Genomic DNA, 12,835 nt, shown 5'->3' with positions numbered 1-12,835 from the left:
AATCAGCAAACTTTTAGTTGGTGCTCCGTAAGTATATTATTATTATTACTATTTTCACTTTGGTTAAGTGATAAACTTATCTAAGACTAAGATTACATTAATTTTATATGAAAAAAAAAAAAAAAAAATATGTAAGTTTTGCTGTTGTAAACAAAAAGCCAGAATTCGCGGGGCGAGTCTACCCATTCGTATTTAGTTTTAATAAAGCATAATAATATAATTTAGAACTTTGTTTATATTAAAATTAAGTCATTTTAAATGAATTTGAGTATATTATTTTAATTCTGCATTGATAAATTTATCATTAATAAGAAAATTTATAGGTTAAATATAAATGTAAATATAAAATATGTTTATTTTACCTATTTTTTCAATTTTTATATTACAAAATTAACTTTTTTTATTTAATGCAAGTTAAATAAATTATTATTTATAAATTATTATTACCTCCCAAAAGAATGGGAAAAGGATTTTTCATGATTCCCAATGTTTGAATTTCGATTTTGTTAATAATCTTTAATTATTATTATTTATTAATTATTTAATTGTAAATTTATATTAATTTTAATTTATTTTTATCAACAATAATCAGAAAAAAATGTTATTTTATAATGTTAATGATTATAAAAACAAAACTGTGATCAAAATGTGATAATCGATCAAATACTCAATTTGTGTTATTTTATGAATAAAAAAATGGAATATATAATAAAGTTATGAATTTTACTTCATAAATATCCTATATAGTAACTAAAATAACAATTTAATAGTAAAATTTGATTATTTACAATGTTAACATTCATTTTAGTAGAATGGGTAGACTCGCCCCATACGAGAGATTTGTCAGCAGTTCTATAAAAATATACAATAACAGCGTAACTGTTAATATTTTCTAAAATCAATTTCACAGCTTTAAAGAGGGATAAATAGCGATTCTGAAACACCTATTAAAAGCCTTTTTTCTTTAATATTTACAAAAGTTTGACCACTTGAAAGTTGACAAACTAAAAAAATGGGTAGACTCGCCCCGGTTTACGGTAATTGAAAATTTTTGTGAGCGATTATAAATTTTATTTATGCAAAGAAAATTAAATGCAAAAAAAAGAAATAGAAAGTATTTTTTATTACTTTATTTTATTATAGACGAAAAAATTTTGAATGTGAAGTATACAATTTTTTACATTATTTGAAAGTACGTAATTTTACATGGCAAAATACAGAATTTGAACAAAATCGGTTTTTGGTAGTTTCTAAAAATTCAAATTTTGAAAAAGTCATATATTTAAATTGCGGTTTTTACTTTAATACGAAAACATTTAAACAAACCTATTAATTTTTCAGAAATTTAGCATTGGCACATTTTTGAACAATCTGGGCAGAAAAAATAATTCAGTGACTCTTGCGTTATAAAAATTTTTTTAATATTATATAGCATCCTTCATTAAAACATTTTTAAAAGAATGCTATCTTTCAGGTGTCTTGGTCAGTTGAATTATTTACGAATATGGCATGATAATTCAGGAAAAGGAAAAAATGCATCTTGGTACTTAAAGCACATTGTTGTCAAAGATATTCATACTGGATACAAGTACGAAATTATAGCTGAAAGATGGTTTGCAGTAGAAGAAGGCGATGGTTTGGTAAGAAAAGAAAAGAACTTTTAATCCTTTTACTGCTAACTGCTCTAAGTTTTTATTTCATTTTATAACCAGTGCTTGAACAGACGACCCGTTTCTAAGTTAATAACTTTCGATGTTCAGCTCCGTAGCCTTGTAATTTTGAACCCAACCCAGAAAACAAAGGAACTCATGCATCGAGCATTGGGATAAACTGGCCTTCGTAGAGAATTTTTTAATGGAACTAACCCGAATTGAATTCGCATTGCAAAAAGAAGAAAAGCAAGAAAGCCTCCCATGATTAGCCCGACGGTATGGTGATTCTAACTCATAATCCATCTACCACTGAGGGTATTTTACGTCAGTACTGAGGTCAGTGCGATCTGAGAACAGAGTTCGTACCAACCAGCCTCTGCTGGGACTCCAACCTGGGTCACCTCATTGAGAGGCGAAAGTCTTGTCTCTGAGCCACCGCTGCACTAACTGTTATGCGTGCAGCCACTGTATTGGCCAAGACCGATGACGTCACTTCCAGGTATCCAATTATAAATAATCGTACAGAGGAAATGCCATTAAAACGTATTTTGAAATACTTGACAGTGGTACGTAAGCCTAAAAGTAAAGAACTTTTTTTAATTAGAACTTTTGCTCTATTTGTGACAGATATGAAATTTAAATGGTTTTGGTGAGACAAAAATGCTTTTTTTATAGTTTTATGTTAGAGTCTGAGGTTTGATGAATGATAATTATGTAAAACATAGACAAAAATAGGAATTCAAATACTTTGAGAGCACTTAATGTTATAGTTAATGATATTTTAGTTGAGAATGGTTTGAATATACAGGGTGTTTCAAAATTCAATCATCAAATTCAAAGGGGTGATAAAAGACATCAAATTCAACCAGAGAGCATTGACGACACAAATAACAATGAGACGGTGAAAAGCATTGAAACACCTATGCAGATTTCAACTTTAATCTGAAAAACAACTACAAAAGCCATTACAAACTTATTAGCAGCAAAAAGATTTATTTGATTAATTTTTACAAAAAATGTTCGAAATGGCACCCTCTGATATTACTGTACAGTCTACAAAGATGTAAAAATTATTCCTGAACGTTCTTGAAGATGCCAGGTGGACTTTAGATGCCTGCTGAAGCGACAACAATCCGCGCTATAAGATCCTTTAGTGTGCCCACATGCGTCGCCTAAACTAGTAATTTAAGGTGGTACAAACCTCAGCTGACCTCCACTTTTCGTTTCTTCAAATTCAGAACCTACTTGTGTGTTTTTTCGTCCGCGTAAGTGAGCTTCGGCTTCTAGGTAATAATAAAAAAAAACGTGATTTGAAATAGGGTGTTTTTGTGTTTTTCGAGCTAGCTTTCAAACAATGCTATGTATTAAAAAAGTGTAAATACAAAACTTTCGATTATCCGGCCTAATGTGGTATAAAAGTAGGGCCGGATAACAAAATAGCGGGATAGCACGAGTTTCCACTTCTTACCCACTTATCTTTGAAAGTAAAATTAAATGTTGCACATTTTAAGATATATAATTCGTTCAAAAATACTCAAAGTTTTTCAATAAACTACACATATGTGAAGTTTTATGACTAGGAATAGTCAAAATGTACAGACGACCATTTTCGTATTCCTTAATTTTACCTTCGACACCTATTGCGGCTAGTTTCGCAAGTGACGAGTTCTTATACTCTTATTTTTTACCAGGTAATCAAATAGTCACTAGCCGGATAATCGGGAGCTTAATTTGTTACCATATGCATAAAAAAATCACTACGATCTCATGCAATAAAACGTAAAAAGCTCGACTTCGCGAGCAGGTTGTCAGGTTATACCACAGTAGGAGAGCCATCCCTTCTACAGAGGATCAAAATTGCGATGGCAAGTCTTCGGATCATCCTCAGGGACGTTTCCCAGACAGTTGCCAATAGCCCATTGTGTAGCTCTAGTGAGACGTAAAAAAGCACCTTCCACATGCAAAAATATGAAGAAAAAAAAGGAAAAGCTACTGGGCGTATCTTAACCCTTAACGATCGGTTAATTTTCAAGAAAACGGTCATAAAAGTGCCTATTTTTTGGCTTTTATATTTGTATTACGTATTTGATTAGTGCTGCAACTAGTTTAAATTAAACTAACTATCTGCAATTATCTTAAAAATATCCTGGTACTGCCATCTAGTGAGTAAAATGAGAAATAAAATGTTTTCCGGACAAAAGAAATGAATTAGTTTTATTCTCATTGGCGCGTTACTACTGAACACTCCAGCCCGTCAATATCACGGGAGCGAGAAATAGAGGACGAAACCTCACCCCGTCATTTTCACGGGCGCGAGAAGGAAGGGGTTAATCTGGTTAACTATTTATTTCAGTCAAAAGAAAAAATAAGCAAGTTATTCCTTTTTTGTTTAATTTTATTTATTTTTTAGATTGATTATCTCATACCTGTGGCAGGTAAAGAACAAACAACGGAATTTTCCCACCTTTTCTCCAATGCTTCCAGACGAAACCTGACAGACAATCACTTGTGGTTATCTGTTTTCACAAGGCCGGAACGAAGTCGATTCACAAGACTCCAGAGACTGTCTTGTTGCATGGCTATGCTTTACCTATCAATGCTTACAGATGCTATGTGGTACGAAACGGTTCCAGAACAACCGAGCCCTGGAGCTTTCAAGCTCGGACCTTTACAACTGAGCCCAGAACAAGTAGGATCCACTAGTTATTGTCTTAAATTCTATATTACATTTATACCCAATCATTTTATTTAAAACCGTTTTTCTCTTATAATAGATTGGCATTGGACTTCTGGCGAACCTAATAGTTTTTCCACCTAGTTTTATAATGATTGTATTGTTCAGAAAATCTCGTGTTCGCAAACTTCGTCCATCACACGTCAACATTGCCTTAGGAAATCAATGTAAGTTCAAATATAATGAAAGGTTTAAGGAAAGGAAATGTTTTTCCCCTTTTTTACACCAAAAATGAGTTCCATAAAGTTGAGATCATGTTCCTAAGTTAATGATGATTCAGAATCACACTGAAATCGGATTTTAAAGTAAAAATTTTCCCTGTAGAATTATCATACACATCGTCAAAAATAATATACAACTTACAGGAAGTTACCAGATGACGCCGGTAGTACATTACAATGACAAGAGTGTAAGAAAGGGATATATTAGGAATGGAGACAACGAAGTAAAATTATTCACAAGCGTTCTGTAAGGCGCTCTAATCATCCACATCTGTGTCATATCTGAATAGTTATGACATAGAAGACGCATGTCTATGATTTTTTACGTGGTAGAATTATTGGCCGTCTGGAACGTAGGCGTACTCAGATGGAAGTATTCTAGGAAATTGGAATTGCCCAAAGTGTCAGCTTTAGGTATGACAACAATTCGCAGATGATTGAAATATCTGTCGCCTCCGAGTTACAACGCCGAATGAAGAAACGGTATTTGGCAGTAACTGCCACAAGAAACAGACGTAGCACAACATCCGAACTGTGTTATCAAATATCTGCAGCCAACGGTACCATAGTTTCAAGCATAGGCATCGCACTGGTCCAATTTTTGAGGGAGACAACAATAAATTACTCACTCACAATAGTTCTTTTAATTTAACACATGAGAAAAACTTTTCTTACGTGTGCTAAATATCTAAAACGAGATTAATTATTTTTATCACGAATCATATAATTTTCTTTTTCTGAAATATTGAGGGGGACATTCAGAGATTTCTAATAATTAAGGGGGCATATACCCACCTTCCCCCTCGCCAAGAACGCCAAAGGCAAATAGTTTACAGATGATTGGGAAATATTGGCCTATATGCTCACAGGCCAGTCAGATGTAAAGTCAGTTAAAGTTCCTTGGAGGGTCCGGTACCTTTTGATTCAAGGACCGGAATCGGTTCACAGCCCGGGAGTTGGAGATTACTGCAATAAATAACACGCTGGCACACAGGTCGTGGCGCCCTTTCTGGTTATCTACATAGATTTGGATTACTAACTACCCCAAATTGTATTTTATGTAATAATGACTGAGTGATGGATGCTGAGCATTTTAGAGCAAGTCCGGCAGTCTCCGGTGGCATCTATGAAAGATATTGAAAGGTCAGTCATTACCATGATATCGCCAAACCTTGCTTTTTCTCCCCACAACATCCATAGAATATTCCAACTTCTCACTGAAACGTAGGAAAAAGCTACATTTGTCATAACCATGTTAACGGAGAAGGGAAAATTATAGAGAATGGTAAAATCGTGTTGCCCTGAGACACATGTTCTATTTACAAACATTAGAACATGTTAAGAACGGTCATTATAGAACAATCTGTATAATCTTTTGCTATTTTTCCATTCTCGCCTGAAAACTTCGCTTTAGTTTCTCACTATCTTAACATCACTATCAATGCACTTATTTGCAAAACTAATTGAAGATTGATGATTATTAATAAATATAAAAAAATATAACTACAAAATGTAAATAAATAAAAATATAGTAATTATAAATGCATGCAAAAATTAACTATTTTCGTTCATTGATAGACAAGAGATGGAGAAAGGAATATGGACTGCAAAACTCCCAGGAAAAAAGCAAGCGAAGACAAACAAAAGCTGTGGAATTAGAAGAGGAAGTTCATTGGCGAAACCATTCGAAAAAGAAATGTTTGTTACCTTGGTGGTGTTCTTACATAGGATGGCTCTTCGTGATTGCATCGATTGCCTGTAGTATTTTCTTTATCTGGGCTTACGCATTGCAATTTGGAAATGAGAAGACTAGAAAATGGCTGACATCCTTAGTTGTTGCCTTCTTCTCTTCAGTTTTTCTGACAGAGCCTCTCAAAGTAATAGTTATGACTTTATAAGTCGTTCCGCAAGGATTACCCATAACACATATTTTTAGAATCCCTATCTCAAATTAAGACCAAAATAAGTATACAATTTAATATTGAAGCGAGAAAAACGCTGTCTAAATCTGACCAATCATTACTGAGGAAGGTGGATGCACGGGAGCATTAATAGCGGTTTGATACAAGGCTGAAACTTGGAAGATGATTGCTGTAATCGTCTTTCAACTCCTCACTGTTTCCTCCTACAGTCAAACGAATCTCGGTGTTTCATTAATTTGCATTCCTCAATTGTCTTAATTGATTAGTCAGATTTTGATTAACTTTTTTTCTCAAGTTAAATATTAGTTTTTTTTATTACTTTTATTTAATAACCATCGTTAGACAGCTGACCCAATTTTGGTTTTACGACTACTAATATTCAACCCCGTAGCCTCGTAATTTTGAACCCAATCCAGAAGACAAGGGAAATCCTGGATCAAATATTTCTTAATACAAGTCACTTTCATAACCGTCTTGACCAGCCGACCGAATATTGAGTTTACGATTACCAATATTCATCTCTGAAACCTTGTAATTTTCAACCCGATCCAAAAGAGAGCTCCTGGATCAATTGTGGATGACTTTTTGATATAATTAACCCACATTTGCGTTGAATGAAAAGGAAACCACGAAAACCTTCCGCGGTAAGCCTGCGGCAAAGAGACTCTAACCCATAATCTGTCTACCACTGAGGGTAGCACAGTGGTCGGTGCGACCTGCGTGCAGAATTCGTATAGACCATCCATCGCTAGGATTCGAACCGGTTCACCTCATTAGAAGGCGAAAGCTCTATCTCCTGAGCCACCATGGCTCTGCTTGTTAGTTTGTAACCTCCTTTGAGCTTGCTTCTTTCTTTTTTATTTTTTGACAAGGACTGAAAAAAAAATATATTATGGGAAGTTATTAAAAACCACGCTGCATGTTTTTTTTTCTTCCTGAATATTTTGTATGAAGTTTTAACAAGAAGCTAACTGTATCTACTATCCATATTTAGAAAAATTACAAGAGAGAAAAATAACGATTAAACTTTTATTTAATTAAATTCTTTTAAACTGTAAATTTTTCTGGAAAACAAAGTAGACGCCCATTCGTTATTGTAAGATAATTTTAATTTGAAAAATATTACATTTTTCGGGTGTGTCAAAATTTTATTTTATTTTTGATTGAGCTGCTTTTGATATGAACCAATACTTCATCCGTTAATATTGATTAAAAAAAACTGGACTATATTCATTAGTGATAAGATTAATTTCTAATTTCCCTTAACCAGCTGTGGTGCAGGGGATAAGGAGCTCGCCTCCCAATGAAGTGACCTAGGTTTGAATCCAAGCGATGGTTGGTAGATACAAATTCCGTATCAGCCACAGTATTGACTTAAAAACCTTGACGATAGTAGAAGGTTTCTGGGTTAGAGTCTCCTTGCCATCGGGCTAACCGAGGAATGCTCATGGTTGTCTCTCCACGTAACGCGTGTGCAAGTTATTTTCATCAAAAAGTCTTACATGAAGACTTTATTTCAATGTTTGATTGATCTAGGAGTTTCCTTGTCTTCTGTCTTGGATTGAAAATCACAAGTCATGGGAAGTTGAATAATGATTGTAAACCCCAAAATGTGTTGACTATTCAACACCGGATACAAAGTAAAATAATTTCACAAAACGAGCAGTAATAAAGTTAATGAAATGTCAACGCAGAGCTTCATTAATGAAAAAAAATCTAAGACTTTAAATTCATAATTTATGCTTTAAATTTGTTCCAAAAAAAAAAAAAAAACTCAATGTAATCTCATCCTAAATTATATTTTTCTTAAACGTTCCAATAAAGTTTTAATTCCTTAAAAGAATATATTTAGACGTTGAAAATTAAATTTTTTGTCCTCTCTGCAGATTTTTCTACTAGCATTAGTTATGGCTTGCGTGTGTGGAAATCCTGACGTTGCTGACGATGATTTGGATGACGATGAAGAAGATCCTTATTTGAAAGAGGATGAAGAATGGTTGCACGACGTTCGTGAGTAGAATGACGGTCTACTCTGACAGAGTAACGATTTTTTTAAATCTTTAAAATCCTCTTTATTTAATCCCCTAACTGTTAAGACTCTGAGAGTATCATCTGTTGGGAATAATATTCTAACAGAGTATTTTTGCAAACAACGCAGCAAAGTTTAAACTTTTTTATTAATATTATAATTCTTTCACAAATCTCCTTGAGCGAGAATGAGTTGTTTTCTGGAACGGCTTATAATCCTGGAACTTTTTTTTTAATAAAAATTACTTGAAGAGAAAAAAATTCCTAATATTTAACTCATTGGAAAGAATCGTGAATCTAAAACGATTAGTTGGTGTGCGAAACTAGCAACAGAATAGCTTAAAAACTTTTGATTTAATGATTAAATTTTCATGTAGTAATATGCAATCTTATTAATTCAAGGGTCAAATTTTGGCTACACTAGCCTAGTGGTTCCGGCAATGGAACTGTATATTAGCGGTTCTCAAAGGGTGTTCCGTGGAACCCTAGAGTTCCGTGGAAAGATCACATAAGTTCTTAGAGTTCGGATTTTTTTTAACCAGCAAAAAATTATTTATATTCAATCAATAACTGATAATTAATATAATATTTCAGTTGGTTAAGTGAAATATTTTAAGTAAAATCTTTAAGAAAAAAGAATGAGTAAAATATAAAAAAAAAAGTATATTCTTTTTCAATAACAATTTATTGATTTTTATGAAAAATATTGATTGAGCTTTCCAATTTTTCAAAATGAAATAACCAAATTCAAAACTAAAGAATATTTTTTCTGGCTATTAGAAAAAAATATATTTTAAAATAAAAAAATTTTTTCCCTGACATTTTGCTTAAATAATTTTATAAAAATGACCAAAATATTAAATAGTGGATTGTTTTGATACGATATAAATATAACACGTTTCCAAACTCATAATTGTTTTTTTTTATTGATGGTCTTGCTCTTGTGACTCCTGTGATCTCTCAACGAAACCCTAGCGATCCACAGAACATCTTTTGGGAACTGCTGTACTAACTTACATGCGCGGAAGATATTTTAAGTTACGAAATCAGACACAAAAGCACATTTTAACTAAACAAGCATACCTTTTCTCCAGTCAGATTGGGTTTCTTAAACTTTAAAATATTCTTCATACATGGACATAGTATTTTCGTCAGGCATAAATATCCAGTTAACATTTGAGCTCTTTAGCTAGTTAAAAAGTGGTAAAAATTTCGTTTGACGAACAATTCTTTTTGTCAATAATATGAATTAAATCCTTCCCTGACTGTTACTGTTATATATATATCAACTGTTTGGAAAGTCAGGGAACGATTGAATTCTCATTGGTCATGAGATTCAATTAGAAATTAGATTTCTCTTACTAAATGAAAAGTGGTCGATAATTCAATTGAAAGATTTCATCCTTTCAGGGGAAAAGCGAATTAATAGAAACAAAAACAATAAAGAATTAAAACCTAATCTCATATTTCACTTTTTTAGACACAGGTGTTGTTGTACAGAGGCCCAAGTATCGACCCATAGATCCCCATTCCCTGGACGCTGCGAGGAAGCTTCGAGAAAAAGAAGTACAGATGTATCAAGTTCTCAGAGAAATGGGAGCATATATTCTTTATTTGTGGATTCTAATGATACTGAGCTACGGAAATAGAGATCCCAACAGTTTTTTCATTCGCGAGGCTCTGATTAATGGTTTCATTAAACCAGGAGATCTGTGGAATGATTTCAATAATGTAAGTTCTGCAATTTAAAGATTTAACTGAATCTATTTTCTGGCTATTCTTCAAATAATGTAATTTAAAGTCAAAAAACTAATTACTAATTTTAAACGCATCAATTACTTTTCCTCTAATATTTTATATGATAAGTATAAATAACGTTAATTTCGGTAAATTCAACGAACCAGATTGTTTATCTGGGTTGTCCAGGGATTTCTCCCTCTTTTAACCGAAGGATATACGTAGGGAAAGAAGTCTAGCTTTCATTGGGGCATAAAGGAAAACCATTCCCCCAAGGTCAGGTGTGGTTCTCGCATATAAAGGAAAAAACAACATTTAGGGGCACAATAACAGAGGTCTTGAAACGAGTTTGCACTCACCTCTCCTCCTCACCACTACTGGGATTGGGGAGGAGAAAAAATTTTCTTTTATTATTTATTGTTGGTTTGTTCCACATTTTTACACTATTAGTAAAAAATACTGTACTATTAATTAAAATAATACATTCATATCATCATAATACATATTAATATCATCATTGATTACATTTTTAACAAGGATTCTGAAAATATGAATCGCATCAAGGGCGGTCGTTACAAACATGTAATAAAACAAAAGTTCCAAATGTAAAAAACCAATCGTTTAGCTCTCTCACTCTCTATATATAAGGCACTATTTTTGCGGATATAATAGTATGAGTTGATGAGATTGTAGTGTAACTACCACTACAAAAATATAATTTCAATTCACTAGCATATATGACATGTTAACTCGATTTACGGTGGGGTACCTTTACATAGACGAAGGTTAACAACTCACCCCCCACAAGATTGTTATTTTTTCCTTGTTTTGCTTGTATTTTTCTGATATTATATACATATCTTTTAAGGTGAATACCGAAGTTAGATTTTGGAATTGGACTCGGCATTCTTTAATACCAGAGTTGTTTGCCATGGAGTGGTATAACGGAAGACCACCTTTAGGGTTGCGTTTATACCTTGATGATAGAAATAATTTCAAGATTGGATATCCAGTTCTTAGACAAGTCAGAGCAAGAACAGGTATCAAATAATCGATAAAACTTTTTACAGATAGCCTTAGCCTGCAACTGTCTGTAAAGCTACAGAAGCAAAATGCTACTTACAAAATTATTATACGTTGTTAGCAATTGACGAAAGGAACAATGAAACTTTTTTATCTTTTCAATTAGCTAGCGCTGTCTTTGAATTCCGGCTTTTATAAGAGGCATTGTTAGTCAAAAAAATCGTAAAAAATTAAAGCATAAAGTAAAAATTTAAATACTCTTTTTTTGAAGCAGACTAATAAGTAAAAAATAATTTTGTTTTTGTCAGAAAATATTTTATTTTTCCCAGCCCGTTGTTAAGCAACGGACTTGTTTTAAAAGAAATTTCTTTTAACACTATAGTGTCTCTTTGTTAGATATGTCATTATAACAAAGAAATAATTATCTTGAAAATAAATTATAATGTTACATTTTTTTTACCCTAACATTAAACACGTATTAGGATACATTAGCGTGCAAAAGTCTTTGATCAAACTTAATATATATAGATTGTTTATTCGAAATGTAGTAAAATAATGTGTTATTCAATTTCTAAATTTGTTTACTATGTTTATCAAACACGAGACGAAAGTCAGAGCTTCGAAAGCCACTTTAAACAAAATATAAATTTTATATTAGTCAGGTATTAAAGTATCGTATGAGTTTCATTGTTTATTTATAATAATTATAATATTTAGCTAAAATACAATTTTAACTAATAAGTAAAGAATTTGCATATTTACTGAATTCTAATCAAAATTTTATGTGTATATTATCGATTTAATACTCACATTTTTTTTTTTTGTAGAATTAGTTCTTTCTTGACTCCAAATATAAAAAAAAAGGAATATTCAGATGAACTGCGTGCAAAGATTCAGATAATATCCTAAGGTTAGATTTACCATTAAATAGCAAAAAGATTAAAAAATCCGATATCTGGTATAGCTAATATATTGGCTCAATTAAAAACTATGACGACAAACTTTACAAAAAAAAAAGCCCAGAAACGCCAAAATGCATTCTACAGGTTGACAAAAAACTGTAGCACTCTAGTACACACACACACAGATATATATATATATATCATCCGGTATCAGCAAGCCTTTAGGATGGCAGCGGATGTAGCAGACTTTTGTTTCCACCTCAGATTTTTTAAAAACAAGAGATGGAGAAAAAATTGCTGCCAGAAAAAATCGAGTACAAATAAAAATTAAAGATAAAACAAAAAGATTTCATTTGTCTGCAAAGTACCTGTAAGAGTAGGGTAACGAAAATTTGATTCAAATAATTTGAAGAAAGTTTCAAAGAGGTATACATCAGAACACTATAAATTGAAAAGATTTTCTTTTAATATTATCAACTACAAGTCATCCTTTCTTTCTGATTTCTTAATTGGGCTAAGCATAAGCATCTGTTTCTCACCTTTTGAAAAAAGCTCAAGTATGATGGCATAAAATTCCAATTAAAATTTAAACAACATCAAGTTTTTGTGCATATTA

At 32.4% G+C, this 12,835-nt stretch overlaps 1 protein-coding gene across 1 annotated transcript in view; it reads left to right on the top strand.

The window, feature by feature from the left end:
• Positions 1-12,835, top strand: part of LOC107445474 (uncharacterized) — a 152,677-nt gene that overhangs the window by 134,648 nt on the left and 5,194 nt on the right. Inside the window, exons 37-43 of the mRNA XM_071187171.1 lie at positions 1,475-1,640; positions 4,063-4,341; positions 4,427-4,553; positions 6,186-6,484; positions 8,416-8,539; positions 10,038-10,288; positions 11,163-11,334. Of these exons, the coding sequence (XP_071043272.1) occupies positions 1,475-1,640; positions 4,063-4,341; positions 4,427-4,553; positions 6,186-6,484; positions 8,416-8,539; positions 10,038-10,288; positions 11,163-11,334 (1,418 nt within the window). The remainder of the gene's footprint in view (positions 1-1,474; positions 1,641-4,062; positions 4,342-4,426; positions 4,554-6,185; positions 6,485-8,415; positions 8,540-10,037; positions 10,289-11,162; positions 11,335-12,835) is intronic.

Source organism: Parasteatoda tepidariorum, chromosome 10 (assembly GCF_043381705.1).
Source record: "Parasteatoda tepidariorum isolate YZ-2023 chromosome 10, CAS_Ptep_4.0, whole genome shotgun sequence".
NCBI lineage: Eukaryota > Metazoa > Arthropoda > Arachnida > Araneae > Theridiidae > Parasteatoda > Parasteatoda tepidariorum.
The sequence above is the reverse complement of the archived record's forward strand: the minus strand, read 5'-3'. Positions and strand labels throughout refer to the sequence as shown.